Source organism: Ostrea edulis, chromosome 8, assembly GCF_947568905.1.
Source record: "Ostrea edulis chromosome 8, xbOstEdul1.1, whole genome shotgun sequence".
In the NCBI taxonomy this organism is placed as follows: Eukaryota; Metazoa; Mollusca; class Bivalvia; order Ostreida; family Ostreidae; genus Ostrea; species Ostrea edulis.
The window spans coordinates 76551555-76577295 of record NC_079171.1 but is presented as its reverse complement, the minus strand read 5'-3'; the positions used below and the strand labels follow the sequence as shown (position 1 = coordinate 76577295).

General features: G+C 38.8%; 1 protein-coding gene across 18 annotated transcripts in view; it reads right to left on the bottom strand.

Annotated features, from left to right (window-relative positions):
- The window catches only part of LOC125667401 (unconventional myosin-Va-like), a 116377-nt gene extending 91799 nt beyond the window's left edge, over positions 1-24578 (bottom strand). For 6 of the 18 annotated variants that reach the window (XM_056146857.1, XM_056146859.1, XM_056146860.1 and 3 more), the window contains exons 1-5: positions 16009-17024; positions 12555-12665; positions 6674-6785; positions 3376-3577; positions 477-633 (exon numbers count right to left, since the gene is read on the bottom strand). In XM_056146857.1, coding sequence (XP_056002832.1) covers positions 477-633; positions 3376-3577; positions 6674-6785; positions 12555-12665; positions 16009-16104 — 678 coding nt within the window. In that variant the 5' untranslated portion in view covers positions 16105-17024. Of the gene's footprint in view, positions 1-476; positions 634-3289; positions 3302-3375; positions 3578-6673; positions 6786-12554; positions 12666-16008; positions 17027-24228 lie in introns of those variants that run through there. The other 12 variants (XM_056146856.1, XM_056146858.1, XM_056146867.1 and 9 more) reach the window with 7 other exon arrangements.
- Positions 24579-25741: the final 1163 nt, after the last annotated feature.

Below are 25741 nucleotides of genomic sequence, written 5' to 3'. Positions count from 1 at the left end.
GTGAGTGATGTGGTCGGTGGGATGAAATGCCCTGATAGATGAGTGATGTGGTCGGTGGGATGAAATGCCCTGATAGGTGAGTGATGTGGTCGGTGGGATGAAATGCCCTGATAGATGAGTGATGTGGTCGGTGGGATGTAATGCCCAGATAGATGAGTGATGTGGTCGGTGGGATGAAATGCCCTGATAGGTGAGTGATGTGGTCGGTGGGATGAAATGCCCTGATAGATGAGTGATGTGGTCGGTGGGATGTAATGCCCAGATAGATGAGTGATGTGGTCGGTGGGATGAAATGCCCTGATAGATGAGTGATGTGGTCGGTGGGATGAAATGCCCTGATAGATGAGTGATGTGGTCGGTGGGATGAAATGCCCTGATAGGTGAGTGATGTGGTCGGTGGGATGTAATGTCCTGATACCCAGTGGGATGTAATGCCCTGATAAGTGAGTGATGTGCCTGTTGGGCCTCTGTCTTACCTCCATGATGGGGTTAGAGGCTAGCACTTTCTGTTCCACTTGGGTTTCTGTCTGGGAACCACCAACCATTGCAAAATACCGCATGGCATACTTTGCTGACACAGTCTTCCCAGCCCCGGACTCTCCAGACACGATGATTGACTGGTTCTTATCAAATCTGAAATTCACATACAGAGGTCAACATCAAAGAGGTCAATATTCATATACAGAGGTCAATATTCATATAGAGAGGTCAACATTGATAACCAGCCAGGACTCTCCAGACAAGATGATTGACTGGTTTTTATCAAATCTGAAATTCACATACAGAGGTCAACATCAAAGAGGTTAATATTCATATACAGAGGTCAATATTGATAACCAGCCCGGACTCTTCAGACACGATAATTGACTGGTTCTTATCAAATCTGAAGCTTTCGACATTTACATACAGAGGTTCACATTCACAAACAAAGGTCAACATTCACAGAGGTCAACATTCACAAACAAAGGTCAACATTCACAGAGTCAACATTCACAAAGATCAACATTCACAAACATAGGTCAGAGTAACATTTATTTACATATGTCAACATCCATATACAGATATCACCTTTCACAAACAGAGGTCAACATTGACATACAGAGGTCAACAATTACAAACAGAGGTCAACATTGACATACAGAGGTCATCAATTACAAACAGAGGTCAACATTGACATACAGAGGTCAACAATTACAAACAGAGGTCAACATTGACATACAGAGGTCAACAATAACAAACAGAGGTCAACATTGACATACAGAGGTCAACATTTACAAACAGAGGTCAACATTCACAGACTCTTGGTCTGCCACATGTTTTTTCATTCAATTTTGATGTGCTATCATTGCTTTTTAATGTTTTATTTATTTTCTATGTATTATGTGTATAACATTCTGTTGTAAGGTATATAATAAAGCACCTTTGAGCGTACATAGTGTATGAAAAGGGTGCTATATAACTATGGCATTATTATTATTATCATTTATCCCACAATACCTCATTGTAAAAAGGCAAATCACGTGATTTTTAATTTTATGAACATGTACATAAATACTATGAAGCCTTGAGTTGCAGTTTCCTGCTCTATCTTGTTTGTAGGTTGTATATTGGAGCAGTGATGCAGTAAATTTGATCGCTCATACAGAAAATGGTTGAAAAATCCCTAGGTTTACAACTGGTCAGTATCAAAGTGAAAGTAGAACCGAAAACTATGCCATATACTCTTGTACTCTTATATACTCTTGTTTTCTTTCATTGAGCCCACCTATCAACATTTGGAATAAAAAAAATCTGTAAAACAACTAATAAAGAACTGGCCCTAAAGTTTAAAACTAATACGGAGGATCTGTATTTTCCCAGTAAAAAACGAAATAACAAAGTACAGTGTTACCGCTTTATATCGCCATCAATGTATCGTTCTTATATCACCATCAATGTATCGTTCTTATATCACCATCAAAGTATCGTTCTTATATCACCATCAAAGTATCGTTCTTATATCACCATCAAAGTATCGTTCTTATATCACCATCAAAGTATCGTTCTTATATCACCATCAATGTATCGTTCTTATATCACCATCAAAGAATCGTTCTTATATCACCATCAAAGTATCGTTCTTATATCACCATCAATGTATCATTCTTTATATATTGATATCGCCAGCTTTTGTCCCAGCCTATTTTGGTGTTATATCAAGGGTGGCATTATAACGAGTTTAGTCATTAAGTTCCTTGATTTGGAAAAAAATGGGGTTGATCAATTGATAAATTATTGTTCTTTTATTGTCGTCAACATATGACACGATATGTAAATGCATGAAATTGTTTTGCTTTAACTCCTAAAATTTTGCTAAAAAATGCATATTCTGCGCTTGTGTATTTGCAAAACACGTAAGTATATCTACAATAGTTTCATTTGTGTCATGGTAGCTTCTACGCTGACTGAATAAGTTCTATGCTGACTGAATAAGTTCTACGCTGACTGAATAAGTTCTAAGCTGACTGAATAAGTTGAGCGGTTGACAAACACAATAATTATTGTAATGGCTGCAACTTTTTTCTGGAACACAGAAATATGATGTCACACACATAAATACACACAAAAGTCACATAGTACACAAACTTTACAGCAATTGATAGTCTCATCGAACAGAGATTTGGATAGTGCACAAGCGAACATTGGCGGAAGTCTGCAGTCGGTAGTAGTTTCATTTCTCAGTTCTTCATACGTGGGCAATACTACTGGACAATTTCAGAGACAATATTTAAATGAGTTCAAGTTATTATCACAACTACCTATGCTTACCTGTTTTCACGACACGTACTAAATTTAGTTTCACTCTGATTCAGCGGAGCAGACACATTATGTATATTTAAGGCTTCTGATCCCTGGTCGTTGGCATTGTTATTGGGGATTTAGTAAGGCAGTTTGACCTTTTGTACCTGAAAACGGGTGGCGGATGGCGATAGACAAGGTTGGCATTATATCGGGATTTTAGCATGTATGGAAATCCATTCTACACATTTCGATGGCGGTATGCGGGGGTGGCGATATAACGAGTAACGATATACCGAGATAGCACTGTACTGAAACAATGATCGGGACGCAGCAAATGTGACGGGTCGGTCTGAGTACATGAAACAAATAAATCTTTAGTTATAGCCTCACTGGAAATATTGAACAAACCAGCGTGTTGTTATTATTGTTATAAAATAATGACCAAGAAGGCCTGCACTGTGCACAATTAAATCAAGCACAAGCAGTGCCTACTTTCATACACATGTACCTAGACATGAGTTTGAATGGCTCGCGGTACACTTCCACATACCTAGACATGAGTTTGAATGCCTAGCAGTACACATTTCCACATACCTAGACATGAGTTTGAATGCCTCTTCCGCCACAGCGAAGATGTGTGGGTCCATCGTGCCCATGTCCTGCCCGCTGTACATCTGAATGAGCTCATTGCCATAGATCGGTAGCTGTTGATATGGATTAATGGCCACCAGAACAATCCCGCAGTATGTGTAGATACAGTTCCTCTCCAGAAACCGCACTCGTAGATTGTACAGAACTATAAATAGAAAATAATATAACCACACTCGTAGATTGTACAGAACTATAGAAAATAATGTAACTGTACTCATAGATTGTACAGAACTATAAATAGAAAATAATATAACCGCATTCATAGATTGTACAGAACTATAAAATTAATAGAAAATAATAAAACCGCACTCATAGATTGTACAGAACTATAAATAGAAAATGATATAACTGCACTCGTAGCTTGTACAAAACTATAAATAGAAAATAATAAAAACGCACTGTAGATTGTACAGAACTATAAATAGAAAATAATAAAACCGCACTGTAGATTGTACAGAACTATAAATAGAAAATAATAAAAACGCACTCGTAGATTGTACAGAACTATAAATAGAAAATAATAAAACCACACTGTAGATTGTACAGAACTATATATAGAAAATAATATAACTTCACTTGTAGACTACAGAATTATAAATAGAAAATGGGTCTACAGGGTTTGACATTTACTTTTTTGAGCACTAGACCAGTCGGGCTACTTCAAATGAATTTTGCTAGACCTGACCTTACATCCACTAGCCCTGACCAACTGTGCAGAAAAAAAGTGATAGTTTCTCCATATTTAATTACTTACTTCTAATGACAAACGTTAAGTTTGAACTAATCCTTATTTGATTGTCTCAAAAACATCTTCAGTCTCGTCAATCAATTTGATATGCTTTAATTTTCAAACACATTTTCTGTTTCATTAAATTCTACTCGGCACGGGAATTCTTTAGTCCATTTAGAATAAAATGATCTCAACCGGGTTTTTTTAAATTTCTATTTCATAAGCCCTGCTGTGTTTCTTCCCAACCTTTTCCTTTTCTTTCTTGGGACATCTTTCCTTGAGGACGAGACGTCGTATTTGAATATAGAGACATTCCCGCACATATGTCGACACCGAAAAATGGCTCTTCACGACGTAATTTATTAATTTGATAAACACTTTCTTATATTTAATTCAAATAAACGTTGTTTTTTTTTTAAATGAATTCAATTTATATCTATTTATCCGAAACATAACTTTACACCCATCATCGAGCAGATGTCGTAAAACATCACTTCCGATCGCGACTTATGTATTAGAAATAGAAATAAAGATTATGTCATCACGTGGTTTAAAATTGCTCAGAAACTCTTTACAATCTTATTGTTTTAAAGTTTCTTGTTTATTTTTTCAACACGACCAGTCGGACTAGTAAATCGACATTTTACCCGATCATTTAGTAGACTCGGTCGGTCGGACGTGCCTTAGTGTCAAACCCTGGTCTACTTTGATTGTGTGAATAATGTACGTTTCTCATTAAATGCAGGCCCTGATTATTGGTATGGAAGCATTATTCCCTGAAATTCGATGATTGTCACAAATGATGAAAAAATTAGTAAAAAGTCATAAGTTCCCTGACTTTCTGCGTCCATAAAGTTCATGAACAGAGCTGATTGTGAGTTACTATATTTAGCGTACTGATTGTGAGTTACTATATTTAGCGTACTGATTGTGAGTTACTATATTTAGCGTACTGATTGTGAGTTACTATATTTCGCGTACTGATTGTGAGTTACTATATTTAGCATACCAAGGGTCGAAATTAACTTTTTCTACCACAGGCTAATTTTAGCCTGTGGGTAAAAAAATTCACGGGCTAAAATGAAAACCTACAAGCTAAAATAAAAATAATTAAGCAGACGGAGTGCTCTTTTTTCATATGTTTTTTTTTTAAATCAAAGATTTTCCCCATCTAACTTGACTAAGTTACGTCAGTCATATGGTGTAATGTTTAGGTATCTTGATTATCGCACCTCTAATCCACAACCTGTTTACCGCAGGTTTAGATCCAGTCTTCCAATTTCATGCCACATCAGGGTTGTCACTAGTGATTTTTCAAAGCGAATCCCGGACTCATGGTTTTATAACCAGCACGATCACGAGCCCCATGAACTTTTTTGATAATCGTCTACACGGTGAGCAATGCACTCGTGTCATCACTACAACCCGACCTCAATATGACAATAAATCTAGATAGGACATTCTCATGATTCTGATAAAAATAGTTACAGGAAGACTTGGTAAAACATAGACTCCGATATTTTTTTAAGATAAATAAATAACAAAAACCTCATACTTGGAATTCAATTTAATCACCCCTATAGGTGAACAGGACTCGTGGCATATGTCTATATTTTTCATCGTAATGCGATGTCCGACCTTTAAAGCATTTGTTTGACTCTGAGTTACTTTTAAATAATAAAAGAAAAATCCGGATAGAAACGGTTGTTGAAATCGGTCGTTCATGTAAGCGTTTGTATGATTCAGAGTGCAAGTTTAAGAAAAGCGAATAGCGCATCACCGTATAAAATGGATACGATACGATCATAGTTTGTAAATCACCACTCGCTAAAATTTTTGAGTGTCCACTAATTTTACTCGCTATTTTTTAAATGTACTCGCATTTTGCAAGTATTTCTCGTTAATTTCAAGCCCTGTATACTGATTGTGAGTTACTATATTTAGTAACATTTGAGTAACATCCACTAGATTCTCTCTGAAAGAAAAGGACTAGTCCCCAAACAGTACAGTAACTGCCCTTAACCCTAACCCTAACCCTTACACTAACCCTAACCCTTACACTAACCCTAACCCTTACACTAACCGTAACCCTTACACTAACCCTAATGCTTACACTAACCCTAATGCTTACACTAACCCTAACCCTTACACTAACCCTAACCTTTACACTAACCCTAATGCTTACACTAACCCTAATGCTTACACTAACCCTAACCCTTACACTAACCCTAACCTTTACACTAACCCTAACCCTTACACTAACCCTAACCCTTACACTAACCCTAACCCTTACCCTTACCCTAACCCTTACACTAACCCTAACCCTTACACTAACCCTAACGCTTACACTAACCCTAACCCTTACACTAACCCTAACCCTTACACTAACCCTAACCTTTACACTAACCCTAACCCTTACACTAACCCTAACCCTTACACTAACCCTAACCCTTACACTTGGAGCAACTCAATCACCTTACATGATACATTACAAATAAGCCTTTTACATACCCTCTGGTTCGTTGAGGTAGCTGAGTGATGTCAGGTCATTTTCTCCAATCAGAATCTCCGGATTCCTTAGGTGCGGCAGTCGATTTTTATCCTTAATTTCAAAATTCCGTTCCTAGAAAAAAAGCCAAAAAAAAGTTCTATGCAATGAGATACTCAAATTAATGCAGGCATTTGTTAGAATTAAGTCTTAATTATGTAATCACATTAAAATCATCATTATAGTAACAAAGACTCTCATATTGCCACAAATACACAGCCAACATGTCGGACATACACAGTCAACATGTCCCACATACACAGTCAACATGTCCTATATACAGTCAACATGTCCCACATACACAGTCAACATGTCCTATATACACAGTCAAAACGTCCCACATACAGTCAATATGTCCCACATACACAGTCAACATGTCTCACATACACAGTCAACATGTCTCACATACACAGTCAACATGTCCTATATACACAGTCAGCATGTCCTATATACACAGTCAATATGTCCCACATACACAGTCAACATGTCTCACATACACAGTCAACATGTCTCACATACACAGTCAACATGTCCCACATACACAGTCAACACGTCCCACATACACAGTCAATATGTCCCACATACACAGTCAACATGTCTCACATACACAGTCAACATGTCTCACATACACAGTCAACATGTCTCACATACACAGTCAACATGTCCTATATACAGTCAACATGTCTCACATACACAGTCAACATGTCCTATATAAACAGTCAACATGTCCTATATACACAGTCAACACGTCCCACATACACAGTCAACATGTCCCACATACACAGTCAATATGTCCCACATACACAGTCAACATGTCTCACATACACAGTCAACATGTCCTATATAAACAGTCAACATGTCCTATATACACAGTCAACACATCCCACATTCACAGTCAACATGTCCCACATACACAGTCAACATGTCTCATACACAGTCAACATGTCCCACATACACAGTCAACATGTCTCACATACACAGTCGACATGTCCTATATACACAGTCAACATGTCCTATATACACAGTCAACATGTCCTATATACACAGTCAACACATCCCACATTCACAGTCAACATGTCCCACATACACAGTCAACATGTCTCACATACACAGTCAACATGTCCTATATAAACAGTCAACATGTCCTATATACACAGTCAACATGTCCTATATACACAGTCAACATGTCTCACATATACAGTCAACAGGGCATAATAAACCACCCCATCCACCTGACAAATGATTAAAACCACCCCATCCACCTGACAAAAGAATAATCTAAGTGCAAGAATTGTTCACATCAAATTGAAAGTAGGATCTGACCTTAACTTACATGTGCATGCTGACTACAACTTTGTAATGAATTCCTAGGCATTAACAGTATCACTGTATAGCTTAGATGTATATTTGATCAAATGGGTTTTCCTATAAATATTTGTAGTGATTCCTTTCTTGGAAAGATAGCGTTTTAATGCACGGACTTGACTACAATTGAATTCTTCCATGCTTGTACAGTGTAGAATTGTGATGTGGGGACATGTGATGTGGGGACAATTGAAGTCTTCTATGCTTGTACTTAGTTCTTATTGTAATCTGGAAGTCACATGCCCTAAAATTAAGTTCATAAGCCACAATAAAGTCAGAGATGATCTGCATATCGAAAGGCCAGTATTCCACAATGATTTCACTGATATCCACAATTAATTCATCAATAAATTAAAAGAAAAAAATACAATAAGTAAATTAAAATTAAATAATTAAAATAGTCAGCAGATTTTTTAAACTCTTAGAATTAAGATTTTGTCGCTTAAACCAGCTTTTAAATATTTTATCATGCTGTGTTATGGAAATGTTTGTGACATTGAGATAATGTTTTTCTTTATGACATCTAGACGGGTGGCAACATTTGGTTATTGATAAAATGAAACTCTACTAACCCTAACCCTAACACTGACAGAGCTTTTCAGTTTTGAACCATTACTTATTAGGAAGTTACCAGAGGACAGAGCTACACGTAAAAACATGACATATTAATGAATGTAGACCTCTAACAGCAGCCAGGTGTAATATAATCACTCAATAAGGAAACAATGGGCCGTCCATTCACAATGACCATCACAGCGGTCACTCATGTTACAGGTCGCACTCAATGACCGTGACAATTAGTACGATCTAACGCCAGCTGTGGTTTATATGGAGAGTAGATAATGGACTATGGTCATTGATGAGTTGTTAACGTCGGATATTAATGAGCAATAAACCACACACACACACACAGAGAGAGAGAGAGAGAGAGAGAGAGAGAGAGAATGGTCATTGATGAGTTAACGTCAGATATTAATAAGTAATAAACCACACAGAGTAATGCTAGAGAGAGAGAGAGAGAGAGAGAAAGAATGTGAAGTGAGGACAATTTTTAACCATTTAACCTGCAATGTGAGGACAGAAGTGCACTATACTTTGGGGAAAATAGTCTGTCTTTACTTCTTACAGTTTCATCCCAATAATAAGGCCCATAAAATGGAAAAAGTAAAAATATTAGATATCAGGTTAATGGGGACATATGATGTGGGGACATGTGTTACAGGGACATGTGTTACAGGGACATGTGTTACAGGGACATGTGTTGTGGGGACATGTGTTGTGTAGAACTGTGATGTGGGGACATGTGTTGCGGGGACATGTGTTGCGGGGGCATGTGATGTGGGGACGTGATGTAGGGGACATGTGTTATGGGGTCATGTGTTGTGGGGATATGTGATGTGGGGACATGTGATGTGGAGACATGTGTTGTGGGGATATGTGTTATGGGGATATGTGTTGTGGGGCAATGCATTGTGAGACATGTGATTTGGGGACATGTGTTGTGGGGACAAGTGATGTGGGGACATGTGTTGTGGGGACATGTCTTATGGGGACATGTGTTGTGGGGGAATGTGTTGTGGGAACATGTGTTGTGGGGACATGCGATGTGGGGACATGTGTTATGGGGACATGTGTTGTGGGGTCATGCATTGTGGGGACATGTGTTATGGGGACAAATGTAATAGGGACACAAGTTGTGGGAATATGTTCCTGCTATCCTTTCTCAAAATATTCAGTTTGAAAAAGAGTATGTAATAGACTAAAATAGGAGTACCTATAGCTACCTAAGATATTGCATTACCTGTCTCTTTCTTACTTTCATTTCTACCAGATATTCTATCTCTCTCTCTCGTTACCTGTCTATCTCCCATTACCTGTCTCTCTCTCTCATTACCTGTCTACCTCTCATTACCTGTCTCTCTCTCTCATTATCTGTCTCTCTCTCATTACCTGTCTGTCTCTCTCATTACCTGTCTACCTCTCATTACCTGTCTCTCTCTCTCATTATCTGTCTCTCTATCATTACCTGTCTGTCTATCTCTCATTACCCGTCTCTCTCTCATTACCTGTCTGTCTCTCTCTCATTACCTGTCTGTCTCTCATTACCTGTCTGTCTCTCATTACCTGTCTCTCTCTCTCTCATTACCTGTCTGTCTCTCATTACCTGTCTATCTCTCTCATTACCTGTCTCTCTCTCTCATTACCTGTCTCTCTCTCTCATTACCTGTCTATCTCTCTCATTACCTGTCTGTCTCTCATTATCTGTCTGTCTCTCTCTCATTACCTGTCTGTCTCTCATTATCTGTCTGTCTCTCTCTCATTACCTGTCTGTCTCTCTCTCATTACCTGTCTGTCTCTCATTACCTGTCTGTCTCTCATTACCTGTCTATCTCTCTCATTACCTGTCTGTCTCTCATTATCTGTCTGTCTCTCTCTCATTACCTGTCTGTCTCTCTCTCATTACCTGTCTGTCTCTCATTACCTGTCTGTCTCTCATTACCTGTCTCTCTCTCTCTCATTATCTGTCTCTCTCTCTCTCATTACCTGTCTGTCTCTCATTACCTGTCTGTCTCTCTCTCATTACCTGTCTGTCTCTCATTACCTGTCTCTCTCATTACCTGTCTGTCTCTCATTACCTGTCTGTCTCTCTCTCATTACCTGTCTATCTCTCTCTCTCATTACCTGTCTCTCTCTCTCTCATTACCTGTCTCTCTCATTACCTGTCTGTCTCTCATTATCTGTCTGTCTGTCTCTCATTACCTGTCTCTCTCTCATTACCTGTCTCTCTCTCATTACCTGTCTCTCTCTCTCTCTCATTACCTGTCTGTCTCTCTCTCTCATTACCTGTCTGTCTCTCTCTCATTACCTGTCTGTCTCTCATTACCTGTCTGTCTCTCTCTCATTACCTGTCTATCTCTCTCATTACCTGTCTGTCTCTCTCATTACCTGTCTGTCTCTCATTATCTGTCTGTCTCTCTCTCATTACCTGTCTCTCTCTCTCTCTCATTACCTGTCTGTCTCTCTCTCATTACCTGTCTGTCTCTCATTACCTGTCTCTCTCTCTCTCATTACCTGTCTCTCTCTCTCTCTCTCATTACCTGTCTGTCTCTCTCTCATTACCTGTCTGTCTCTCATTACCTGTCTGTCTCTCTCTCATTACCTGTCTGTCTCTCTCTCATTACCTGTCTATCTCTCTCATTACCTGTCTATCTCTCTCATTACCTGTCTGTCTCTCATTATCTGTCTGTCTCTCTCTCATTACCTGTCTGTCTCTCTCTCATTACCTGTCTCTCTCTCTCTCATTACCTGTCTCTATCTCATTACCTGTCTGTCTCTCTCTCATTACCTGTCTGTCTCTCATTACCTGTCTATCTCTCTCATTACCTGTCTGTCTCTCATTACCTGTCTGTCTGTCTCATTACTTGTCTGTCTCTCTCTCATTACCTGTCTGTCTCTCATTACATGTCTCTCTCTCATTACCTGTCTGTCTCTCATTACCTGTCTCTCTGTCTCTCATTACCTGTCTCTCTCTCTCTCATTACCTGTCTGTCTCTCTCTCATTACCTGTCTGTCTCTCATTACCTGTCTGTCTCTCATTACCTGTCTGTCTCTCATTACCTGTCTCTCTCTCTCTCATCACCTGTCTCTCTCTCATTACCTGTCTGTCTCTCTCTCATTACCTGTCTGTCTCTCATTACCTGTCTATCTCTCTCATTACCTGTCTGTCTCTCATTACCTGTCTGTCTGTCTCATTACCTGTCTGTCTCTCTCTCATTACCTGTCTGTCTGTCTCTCATTACATGTCTCTCTCTCATTACCTGTCTCTCTCTCTCATTACCTGTCTGTCTCTCTTTCATTACCTGTCTGTCTCTCATTACCTGTCTATCTCTCTCATTACCTGTCTGTCTCTCATTACCTGTCTGTCTGTCTCATTACCTGTCTGTCTCTCATTACCTGTCTGTCTCTCTCTCATTACCTGTCTCTCTCTCATTACCTGTCTGTCTCTCATTACCTGTCTGTCTGTCTCTCATTACCTGTCTCTCTCTCTCATTACCTGTCTATCTCTCTCATTACCTGTCTGTCTCTCATTATCTGTCTGTCTCTCTCATTACCTGTCTCTCTCTCTCTCTCTCTCATTACCTGTCTGTCTCTCATTACCTGTCTCTCTCTCTCATTACCTGTCTGTCTCTCATTACCTGTCTGTCTCTCTCTCATTACCTGTCTGTCTCTCTCTCATTACCTGTCTGTCTCTCATTACCTGTCTGTCTCTCTCATTACCTGTCTGCCTCTCATTACCTGTCTGTCTCTCTCTCATTACCTGTCTGTCTCTCATTACCTGTCTCTCTCTCATTACCTGTCTCTCTTTCATTACCTGTCTGTCTTTCTCTCATTACCTGTCTGTCTCTCTCTCATTACCTGTCTCTCTCTCATTACCTGTCTATCTCTCTCTCATTACCTGTATGTCTCTCTCTCTCTTACCTGACCATTGTCCTCTATTTGTATCTTCACACTTTTCTGTCCAGTGTAATTCTCCAGCAGTTCCGCCCCGACCCACACCTTCTCCGAGTCTGGGATCCATATTCGAGCTCCCTGTAAACACACAATTCATAATATACACCATACATTTTGTTTTAATCAGAGGGATTCAATCAATTATCAGTAATTTCCTTCCTGATCGAATCTCATGTATCTCCTAATGTTAATACATTCAATAGTTTGAACAAATGAAATGTCGGCAGACATTACGTCTGGTCTACAAAACAAAGACGCTGACAAACGACGTATCGATCAATTGGACGCTGACAAATCGGCGTATCGATCAATTGGACGCTGACAAATTCATGTATCGATCAATTAGAGGAAATTCCTTAAGGTCTATACCTCTCTAATTCTCCTTGATGTCTTGCCCTTATAGCCTTCCATAAGATAGAAGAAATAAAGTTTTGTGTCTAGCTACCAGATCTAATAGTTATTTACAGTCTGTCTACCAGATCTAACAGTTATTTACAGTCTGACTACCAGATATAACAGTTATTTACAGTCTGACTACCAGATCTAACAGTTATTTACAGTCTGACTACCAGATCTAACAGTTATTTACAGTCTGTCTGACTACCAGATCTAACAGTTATTTACAGTCTGTCTGACTGTCAGATCTAACAGTTATTTAGAGTCTGTCTGACTACCAGATCTAACAGTTATTTACAGTCTGACTACCAGATCTAACAATTATTTACAGTCTGACTACCAGATCTAACAGTTATTTACAGTCTGTCTGACTGTCAGATCTAACAGTTATTTACAGTCTGTCTGACTACCAGATCTAACAGTTATTTACAGTCTGACTACCAGATCTAACAGTTATTTACAGTCTGTCTGACTACCAGATCTAACAGTTATTTACAGTCTGTCTGACTACCAGATCTAACAGTTATTTACAGTCTGTTTGACTGTCAGATCTAACAGTTATTTACAGTCTGACTGTCAGATCTAACAGTTATTTACAGTCTGACTACCAGATCTAACAGTTATTTACAGTCTGACTACCAGATCTAACAGTTATTTACAGTCTGTCTGACTGTCAGATCTAACAGTTATTTACAGTCTGTCTGACTACCAGATCTAACAGTTATTTACAGTCTGACTACCAGATCTAACAGTTATTTACAGTCTGACTACCAGATCTAACAGTTATTTACAGTCTGTCTGACTACCAGATCTAACAGTTATTTACAGTCTGTTTGACTGTCAGATCTAACAGTTATTTACAGTCTGACTGTCAGATCTAACAGTTATTTACAGTCTGACTACCAGATCTAACAGTTATTTACAGTCTGACTACCAGATCTAACAGTTATTTACAGTCTGACTGTCAGATCTAACAGTTATTTACAGTATGTCTGACTACCAGATCTAACAACTATTTACAGTCTGTCTACCAGATATAACAGTTATCTATAGTCTGTCTGACTACCAGATCTAACAGTTATTTACAGTCTGTCTGACTACCAGATCTAACAGTTATTTACAGTCTGACTACCAGATCTAACAGTTATTTACAGTCTGTCTGACTACCAGATCTAACAGTTATTTACAGTCTGACTACCAAACCTAACAGTTATTTACAGTCTGACTACCAAATCTAACAATTATTTACAGTCTAACTACCAGATCTAACAGTTATTTACAGTCTGTCTGACTACCAGATCTAACAGTTATTTACAGTCTGTCTGACTGTCAGATCTAACAATTATTTACAGTCTGACTACCAGATCTAACAGTTATTTACAGTCTGTCTGACTACCAGATCTAACAGTTATTTACAGTCTGTCTGACTACCAGATCTAACAGTTATTTACAGTCTGACTACCAGATCTAACAGTTATTTACAGTCTGACTACCAGATCTAACAGTTATTTACAGTCTGACTACCAGATCTAACAGTTATTTACAGTCTGTCTGACTACCAGATCTAACAGTTATTTACAGTCTGTTTGACTGTCAGATCTAACAGTTATTTACAGTCTGACTACCAGATCTAACAGTTATTTACAGTCTGACTACCAGATCTAACAGTTATTTATATAGTAATACTTATAGTAGTAAGACATACAATCAAACATTCACAAAGCTTAAATGCATGCTTATCATTTGTACTCCCATATACAAGTACTTAAGGAATTTGCATGGTGTTATTTCTAATCCTTTCCAAATCTTAAAATCTGTTCTCATCTCTGCCCCCCCCCCCCCCCTCCATTACCATTCTCTTTGAATCTGTTGCTCCCCTCAAAGAAAAATATTGGGTCCATTGTACAGGTATCCATGTTTTTAATAACACACCGTAATTGCTCCGAAAAGTGTCCCAGCACAATAAACTGGGAAGTCTAGCAGTGTTTAACACTGTTGAAGTTTAACACTTAAAGCCATCTCAAATGATTAGAAAAAAATACAAATAATATTCTAAATATATTAATTCGATATAAATACAAATAATATTCTAGATATATCAATTCGATATAAATACAAATGATATTCTATACATATTAATTCGATATAAATACAAATAATATTCTGAACATATCAATTCAATATAAATACAAATAATATTCAATACATATTAATTCGATATAAATACAAATAATATTCTATACATATTAATTCGATATATTAATCATTTGCTGAATAATTTGATCTTCACCATGGTAACTGTTCCATCACCATCAATCTCAATCAACAAATTAGCAATTCTAAAATTCCACACAGTTAATCTGTTAGTACTAGTTTATACCATCACCACCGCCCCCTCATAAACACACAGTTAATCTGTTAGTACATTACCACCGCCCCCTCATAAACACACAGTTAATCTGTCAGTACATCACCACTGTCCCCTCATAAACACACAGTTAATCTGTTAGTACATCAACACCGCCCCCTCATAAACACACAGTTAATCTGTCAGTACATCACCACCGTCCCCTCATAAACACACAGTTAATCTGTTAGTACATCACCACCGCCCCCTCATAAACACACAGTTAATCTGCTAATACATCACCACCACCCCCTCATAAACACACAGTTAATCTGTTAGTACATACATCACCACCACCCCCCTCATAAACACACAGTTAATCTGTTAGTACTAGCTAGTCTATACCATCACCACCGCCTCCTCAAAAACACACAGTTAATCTGTTAGTACATCACCACCGTCCCCTCATAAACACACAGTTAATCTGTCAGTACATCAACACCGCCCCCTCATAAACACACAGTTAATCAGTTAGTACATCACCACCGTCCCCTCATAAATACACAGTTAATCTGTTAGTACATCACCACCGCCCCCTCATAAACACACAGTTAATCTGTTAGTACTAGCTAGTCTATACCATCACCACCGCCTCCTCATAAACACAGTTATACCAACCTTCACGTAGACCTGACTAATTTCTGAATCCTTCAAAAACGTCTGAAATTGAAATCGGCAATAAATGTCAGACATGTTTGATGTTGATTTAACCATGTGGGACGATCAACAGGAGCGTATACAAGACGTCATGTGGGACGATCAACAGGGGCGTATACAAGACGTTATGTGGGACGATCAACAGGGGATGGATCTAATATTACATAAGGTGGATCAACAGGAGCGGATCTAAGACTCAGTTCTCGGTTAGCGCGCTAATCGAGATAAGCATTTCATTATTTGTTATCCATTCATCTGTCTGATAAGTTTTACAATTGATTAAAGAAATGTTGATCTCTTAAGATATCACAGAATCATCACTCTATATACACAAGTAGCACATCCAGATGTGAAATTAGCAATTTGAATGAAAATATACTCCTGTGAAGTTCATTCAAATTTTCAAACTCTGAGGTGGATCCAAGATTTCACAAGTATTACACAATAAATAATAGGAAGATATGTCTATTTGTTCAACAATTCAGTTGGTGGATCACAGAATTTGTAATTGACAAGTAGCTAGCTATATCTACTGCATTCACTCACTTCTGCAAAGCAAACAGACATGACAATCAGTTTTAGTTAATTCTTAGGTCAAAATCACAAACTCACAGCACTGCCTCCCTGATACTCCAAACATAAAACGTTTAATTACAAGGAGTGGATCCAACATTTTAAAATTCATTTGTCTCCACAAAAATCCTGGTTACAGTTCAGAAAGAACAATTCACAGATTTAAATTGCACACTTTCATGCTGGACCTGACCTTAATAGGGCCATGATGAACAGCTCAATCTTACAATCATTAAAGGATTCTATTTCCCCCCAATTATTCTGAATAAATATTTCAGGACATCCCTAAACAAGGCATCCATCTAGTACAAATCTGGAAGAGGACCACTAACACAAATGTCCTGATTGGACCTCTAACACGATTGTCCTGACTGTTCAACTTGCATGACCCTCTTGATATCTGCAGTCATTCGGTCCCATTCTGTTTTCATATTGTAAAAGTCTCCATTGTGACAATATGTAACCAACGTCCTCAAACAGCTATTCATATTTCTCTCATTACATGCACACAGATCTGTACACTTAGGCCAAATGTAGTTATCAATGTGTTTTTTATCTCCCCCCAAATCAAAATAAGTTTAAGGACTGCTTCTCTTGGATGAACACATTAGTTGTCACCAACAACTTTGTGAATCTACTACATGTGGCCTTAAATTGGAATCATACACACGACAAACTCAACGACAGAAGGCCAAACAAAAAAATGTTTGTTATATTGGACGTTAGAGAGATTCAGTCAGATGATGGATTCTTGAGTGCTGTTTTGTAGAATAGCACCATATTTCCTTTCTATTTGGGTCTATTTGGGAAAATGATTCTACGTAACATAACACAGAGGGAGGCTTATATTTAAATCCTCCGATTCTACAAATAAGGGAAATAAACAATTTTATAATTTACTGTGGCCTCATTTATAAAAAGCTTATCATCAAATGTAATTCAGTAGTAATCATACAATCATTACCATGAAATGTCAAACATGATGACTCGTCAGCCACAACACAGAAACTGTACACAGAGAGAGGGAGGGGAACCAATATATAAGCACGTTAATATAGAGGGGAACCAATATAAGAACGTTAATATGTACAGATATATCAGGAGTTTCATGAACTCACGGCCATGGGGACAAACCTTGGAGTTAATGTCCAAGTGATAAAAAAAAACAATACTGTTTGTTTGTGTGGATTCTACTGAAACTTTTACTACAGGTAAGTCTAATCACTGTGACTTACGTGGTGGATTTAAAGGATTGGATCTACAAGGGTGGATCTATAGGAGTGGATCTGTAGAGGTGAATCCATTGGGGTGGATCTATATCTAAGGGTCAATCAGCACATTTAAATTGTTAAAAAGTTTTACATGTCCCTGTTTCACTTCTATGAATTACAGGCTTTTATTTCTCTGAATTAAAACCGCCACGGTGGCCGAGAGGTTAGAGCATTTGCCCCGCATGTGGAAGGCCAGGGTTTGAATCCCTGCCGCGACAGACCTAAGTCGTTAAAACAGGGAGTGACAGTTCCATCGCCAAACGCTCAGCATCAGGTGTGAATGTCATGGGTCCTCGGAGATGACCTTAAAAACGGATGTCCCTTGTCACAGTAGGTGTGGCACGCTAAAGAACCCTCACTGCTCAATGGTCGTAAGCGCCGAGCATAGGTCTAAATTTGAAGCCCTTCACCGGTCTTGGTGACGTCTCCATATGAGTGAAAAATTCTCGAGCGAGACGTTAAGCAAGATACAATCTTAATCTCTGAAATAAATCTAACTTTGATGGTCTCTGTCAGGTGCCATTTCAGGTTACATACAATATATAGTTTCAACATTGCTTTGTTTCAAGAATTTGTATAAAAATTGCATAATTTATCTGCAATACATAATAATTATGTACATCTGTTGAACGCAGTGCTCCAAGTCAAATTTGCCATCAGGTTGCAAAATGGCGACCTAGAAATATTTCTGGTTGCCATTTTCAAATTTCTAATCGCCATGCTCAAAATTTCTACTCGCCATATGGTAAAAGATTTTGTAAATAAGGCCTACAATTTTTTTTTAATTTGAATATCTTTCAAGAAAAAAATCTACACCCATGTATGCGTTTTGTTTGTTTTACTTTTAAACTGAATAGAAATGTTCTGTGAAACATGCTGGATGCTAACAAGTCAAGTATTTACTCTGGCAAAAGTTGTATTGCATTGGGCCATCCTGTATATTTTACAGTACGCTTATGGGGAAGAAAACCCAGCGTTTCACACAAGGATTTTCTCTTAAGTCCTCAATAAGTGGGCCTTCACTGCTTAAGCGAATAAGAGCTACTTTTGTTGGATCTTTTGTTGAACAATTAGTACCAGCATCAATGAGAACACTACATCCCGAGTTTGTAATTGTCTGTGAAAATTAGCTGCAACACTTGCTCCGTTCAACTTACTGCTAATAATACAGTCACGGACAACGACGTGTCTCTTACTGTTACCGTGAATAGTCACACTTTCCACATTTGAAAGATATACACCAGGTCGTGGTGAAATCGGACAATGGGTGTCCAGAAATGGTGGACGTTGCTGGCTGATTAGCCTCACAAATTCTATAAAACATTTTGCAATCTCTGTATATCAACCACGAAGATTCCTTCAGCCATTAGGACTGGGGTTCTTCCTTTACTTTTGCATTTTTCTTTAGACACAGCTACGTCATTTTTAAATGCAGAACTTTCTCCGTGTGATTCTGGACTTCCTTCGTTACATGTACTCGGCCGAAGCTTCTACTTTTTACTACTGATCAATCCAAAGGTCTTTAACCCTCGTTTTACCACCATCTTGATTGCTTTCAAACGCTGTTTTGACCAAGACTGAAAAGTATTTATTCAGACTTCCGATCCCGATTACAAAATTTTACTGGATGCTCAATTTTTTTCCACTCTCAAAAATGCGACTTAAATATAATCTCTAGTCGCAAAATATATTTCCTGGTCGCAAATGCGACCGTTTTACTCGCAACTTGGAGCATTGGAACGGCCTCTTACGCTCTCCATGACAAGGTGAGAATAAATAAGTAATAACAATTACATATCGTGTGATCGAAAACACCGCAAATTGTCCTAGTTTTACAGTGTAATCTCGAGAGTCAGGGTGGTACAGTGATCTCAAGAGTCAAAGTGGTACAGTGATCTCGAGAGTCAGGGCGGTACAGTGATCACAAGAGTCAAAGTGGTACAGTGATCTCGAGAGTCAAAGTGGTACAGTGATCTCGAGAGTCAAAGTGGTACAGTGATTTCGAGAGTCAAAGTGGTACAGTGATCTCGAGAGTCAAAGTGGTACAGTGATCTCGAGAGTCAGGGCGGTACAGTGATCACAAGAGTCAAAGTGGTACAGTGATCTCGAGAGTCAAAGTGGTACAGTGATCTCGAGAGTCAAAGTGGTACAGTGATCTCGAGAGTCAGGGCGGTACAGTGATCACAAGAGTCAAAGTGGTACAGTGATCTCGAGAGTCAAAGTGGTACAGTGATCTCGAGAGTCAGGGCGGTGCAGTGATCTCGAGAGTCAGGGCGGTGCAGTAATCTTGAAAGTCGGGGCGGTACAGTGGTATTGGAAGTCAGGGCGGTACAGTGGTTTCAGGAATTAGGGTGGTACAGTGGTATTGGGAGTCAGGGCGGTACAGTGATCTCGAGAATCAGGGCGATACAGTGATCTCGAGAGTCAGGGCGGTACAGTGGTATTGAAAGTCAGGGCGGTACAGTGATCTCAGGAGTCAGGGGGGTACAGTGATCTCGGGAGTCAGGGTGGTACAGTGTAATCTCGAGTCAGGGCGGTACAGTGGTATTGGGAGTCAGGGCGGTACAGTGGTATTGGGAGTCAGGGCGGTACAGTGGTATTGGGAGTCAGGGTGGTACAGTGGTATTGGGAGTCAGGGTGGTAGTGATCTCGGGAGTCAGGGTGGTACAGTGATCTCGAGAGTCAGGGCGGTACAGTGATCTCGGGAGTCAGGGTGGTACAGTGATCTCGAGAGTCAGGGTGGTACATGCAGAGATCGCGAGAGTCAGGGCGGTACAGTGATCTCGAGAGTCAGGGCAGTACATGCAGTGATCTTAAGAGTCGGGGCGGTACAGTGGTATTGGGATTCAGGACAGTTAAGTGATGTTGGAAATCAGGATGATGCAGTGGCAGGACAGATCCACACACAATAACAGTTTGCTTTGTGGTTTTGACTTTTATACACGCTTGAAGAATCCCATTAAAACAACCTTCCTTTAGCGTAATCCTAGTATCTGTTATTTCGGCTGATTAAATATTGGTCTATCTGATCAGACTCAAAACTCTAGAACTGCACAGATTTCTTAGATCCACACTGATTTCTTAGATCCACATTGATCACTGATATTTCAGACTTTTCAGCAGCTACATTTAGCTTTCATCACAGCGATTTTTTTCCTTATATAACTGGTACTGATAAACGGTACCATTCCCAATGTCAAAAACCATTGATTTTTCCCAATTTTGAGACTAAATATTCCCAATTTACTTGCCGAAATATAGACCGCTGACATCGTAATTTATTTAGTCTGAAACGTTGTACAAATTAACGATTCCTTATGTCTCACAACAGCAAATATTAGCGTAAAAATGTTTGTAAAGAGATGACTACTTCTTGTTTTGTTCTCTTTTTTCTTTTCTTTTAGTTGAAATCATTTGCCAATATATTTGTAGAAAATTCCCAATTTGTTCGATTTTGACGCTATTTTTCCCAATTGAGTGGGTACCGGTACCAGTACCAGTGGGTAGAAAAAAATCGCTGCATCACAAAGTGCTCTAACTTAATGATCTGTTGTTTTAGATATTGTTTACAGTGCTCTCACTTAACGATCTGTTGTTTTAAATATTGTATACAGTGGAATAACTTAACAATCTGTTGTTTTAAATATTGTATACAGTGCTCTCACTTAACGATGTATACAGTGGAAGATGGCAGAAGAAAAACCCCAACATCTGGAATCTTCATACAGACTTAAACCTCTCTGTTGCTCTTCTCTGTCTGACTGCAGTGGAATTGTAGGGGTGGATCTATAGAGGAGGATCTGTAGGGGTGGATCTATAGGGATGAATATGTAGGGGTGAATCTGTAGGGATGAATATGTAGGGGTGAATCTGTAGGGATGAATATGTAGGGGTGAATCTGTAGGACGAGGGCTAACTGCTCTCTGTTTGACTGCAGTGGAACTTTAAGAATAGAGACAATCAGGGAGATAAAATGTAGGTGTGGATCTATAGGGGTGGATATGTAGAATAGAGACACCCAGGGAGATAAAATGTAGGCATGGATCTATAGGGGTGGATATGTAGAATAGAGACACCCAGGGAGATAAAATGTAGGCATGGATCTATAGGGGTGGATATGTAGAATAGAGACACCCAGGGAGATAAAATGTAGGCGTGGATCTATAGGGGTGGACATGTAGAATAGAGACACCCAGGGAGATAAAATGTAGGCGTGGATCTATAGAGGTGGACATGTAGAATAGAGACACCCAGGGAGATAAAATGTAGGTGTGGATCTATAGGGGTGAACATGTAGAATAGAGACACTCAGAGAGATCAAATATGTGCACCACTAAAACATGAGCGAGAATACAATGCCTTTACAGAATTATCATTGGTTCGTCTTGGGGCCAAGATTAATTCCTAAACACTGAGCTAACATTTGGTCATCATGGAGTTGACATTTAGTCTGCACCTGGTCAACATTTGTTCAGCACAGAGTCAAGATTTAGTCTGCATCTCACTATCTCTTCGTCTATCTATCTCTCTATCTCCTCGTCTATATCTCTCTATCTCCTCGTCTATCTATCTCTCTATCTCCTCGTCTATCTATCTCTTTATCTCCTTGTCTATATCTCTCTATCTCCTCGTCTATCTATCTCTCTATCTCCTAGTCTATCTATCTCTCTATCTCCTCGTCTATCTATCTCTCTATCTCCTCATTTATCTATCTCTCTATCTCCTGGTCTATCTATCTCTCTATCTACTGTGAGAACATACGTGTGTTAAACTTACAACTTTGACAGGAAATGAAAGTTTTACATCTTGTTGTATCACAAGGAAATTCACTCATCTCCAACAACAAAAAAACACAAACAAGTGTCAGGCAGATGTCACAGAGCACATGTAAACACAATGATAGAGAGAAGGAGAAAGAAAGATCATGTCACGGAGCACATGTAAACACAATGATAGAGAGAAGGAGAAAGAAAAGATCATGTCAGAGCACATGTAAATTATACAATGAAAGAGAGAAGGAGAAAGAAAAGATCATGTCACAGAGCACATGTAAATACAATGATAGAGAGAAGGATAAAGAAAAGATCATGTCACAGAGCACATGCAAACACAATGATAGAGAGAAGGAGAAAGAAAAGATCATGTCACAGAGCACATGTAAATACAATGATAGAGAGAAGGAGAAAGAAAAGATCATGTCACAGAGCACATGCAAACACAATGATAGAGAGAAGGAGAAAGAAAAGATCATGTCACAGAGCACATGCAAACACAATGATAGAGAGAAGGAGAAAGAAAAGATCATGTCACAGAGCACATGTAAATACAATGATTGAGAGAAGGAGAAAGAAAAGATCATGTCACAGAGCACATGTAAACGCAATGATAGAGAGAAGGAGAAAGAACAGATTAGTACTGGGAGACTGCTGTAAAAATCAAGTCATTTTGTGTCGTTTAATCTGCATTAATCAGCCATGAATTTCAATCTTTAAATTTCTGATTACATTCATTCAGACATGAAATCCCCCATGACATAATACAAGGAAACAAAGCAGGGTGGTTGTACAGATAGTGTGGATCAGCTGGTCTGTGAACTCTCTGTAATAATACATGATGTTGTACGATGTGTAAATCAGCTGGTCTGTGAACTGTCAGTAATGCAGGTCCTGTTTCTATATCCTTTATTGCTGGGAATGATTTAAGCTCATCATTTACAACACCGCACAGATACCCCCTGCACAATGCACCATTACATTTCTAAAATAACTACATCCTGTACATTGTCATTTTGTTCTAACCATTACAATGTCTACCCTGCTGGTTTCCTCTCTCCTGTTTTTTTTCAATGACTGCTATAAAATGAATAAACTGTTTCTAAATAACAGGAATGACATTAATTTAGAAGTGTGGTAAAGGAGTACTAGACCTAAATACACTATCGGGGTTTTCTTCAGCTGTTACTAGAAACTATTCATTTTATAAAGGGAAATTTTAGAGGGATGCAGCTCCCTTCTCGGATTACAATATCTCAGAATCAATCAGTACTGTTTATACTGTTGTATAGGTATATTTATAAATGACTGACAATCAGCACTGTTTATATACTGTTGGTAATTCTATACAATGAACACATAAAAGCCTTGACTTTACAACTACTTACTAAATCTTAGATCCGCCCCTACACATCTTTGACAGGTGCGTGTACATACAGTCCCAGTACTGGGGCGGGGTGTTTCACTGCCCGACAATGAGCGGGTCTTGTGGACGAGATCTGATATCTGTTGATCTGACAGTTAACAAGTTGGACACGTTTTTTGTTTTGTGTGTGTGTTTTTACCTGCACGTAGAGTTCCGCAGACGTCATGTCGTCCCTGCGACTAAGTTCCCCCCTTCGCTCTCACTTTCCTTCGATAATTTATTCGGGATCGAGTCTCATGGCGTTTGATTTTGTCCAAATATCATCGTTTTCCTTTTTCTTATGACCTCAAGTTTTTCCTTCGTGTTTCTCTGTCCGCCCACCCTAAAAATCCGAGATTTATCTCTGATCTTGTCACTTGTGCGCTTAACGTTTATCCAGGTGCACTTCAAACATTCCGCTGACGGCTTGTCACCTATCGGAATGATCTCAGGTATTTTCGTCGTGTTGTCCTGTGACGCAGGAAGAGAATTACGATCCCGATGAAAATACTGATAAATAAAAATAAATATAGAATAAACTTATTGACGTAAACATCAAGTTTGGCCGCAACTTCGTGGTAACTTTCTAAACTATGTTAAGTTAAAAACTCAAGATCACAAACAGTGATCAATACCACAAAATTGAAAGATTGAAAGTAGGGCAAGCACGGACCCTAGGAAATACCAGAGGTGGGGGAAGTTCCAGTACACTTGTATCCCTGTTAATTTAGACGCCTTCACAGTGGCGGATTTGAAAGAGGCGCAGCCGGCGCCCCACCCCCTAATTTTTTTTTTTCAAATTAAGGTAAATCGTGGTAGTTTGTTTAGAAAAAAGTAAACGGTAAAAGAAAGCAATAATTTCTTCCACTCTCGGATAAATAATTAATGACAAAATCATTTGATTTATTGAATTACTTTAATTGGGAGAATTTACATTTTTTTTCTTTATTAAAAACGACAGAAAAGGGTAAAAATGGCCTATATTTAGGAGACATATTTCAGACCCTATAACATTTGTAAAATCCAGGAGCTTCCGGGGACTTTGCTCTCTGGACCCACCGGGGGCCTCAAGGCGTCTCCCAGACCCCAGCCTCATACCCCCCCCCCCCGGCAATTCCTGGATCCACCCCTGAGAAGTGTTCTGATATGAAAGCTATATATGTTTGTCCTCCAATCGGCCGTTCTCTCTGACAGGGTAAGAATATTGATCACATTGTAGATATCCCGTTTTATTATGTAGTTCATCTCTAAAAAGATTAAAATGCTCATATCTGTAATGCATAGGTAATTCAATTTTAATGATTATTGTTTAAAAGAAAAGTAGGGTATGGGTATTGATGAATTGAAAAAAGGGGGGAGAAAAAAATCAAATGTAAAATAGTAGAACAAAAAGAAAATACAGATGACAAACTCTTCATGATTACTAGAAATAAATTGTCCGCTATTTTAATGCAAAGATAAAGATGGACAGATGCGATTCGCATAAGAAATTAGTATTCATCAAAATCGTGTTAGATGTATTTGTAACCACCGTCATTTGATTTTGATGAACAGTGGTGGATCAAGGGGGTGTCGGCTCCCCCCCCCCCCCACCCCCCAACTAAAATTTTCAAATTTAAAGTAAATCGTCAACATTTTCTTTCACTCTCGGAGAAATGAATGACAAAATCTTT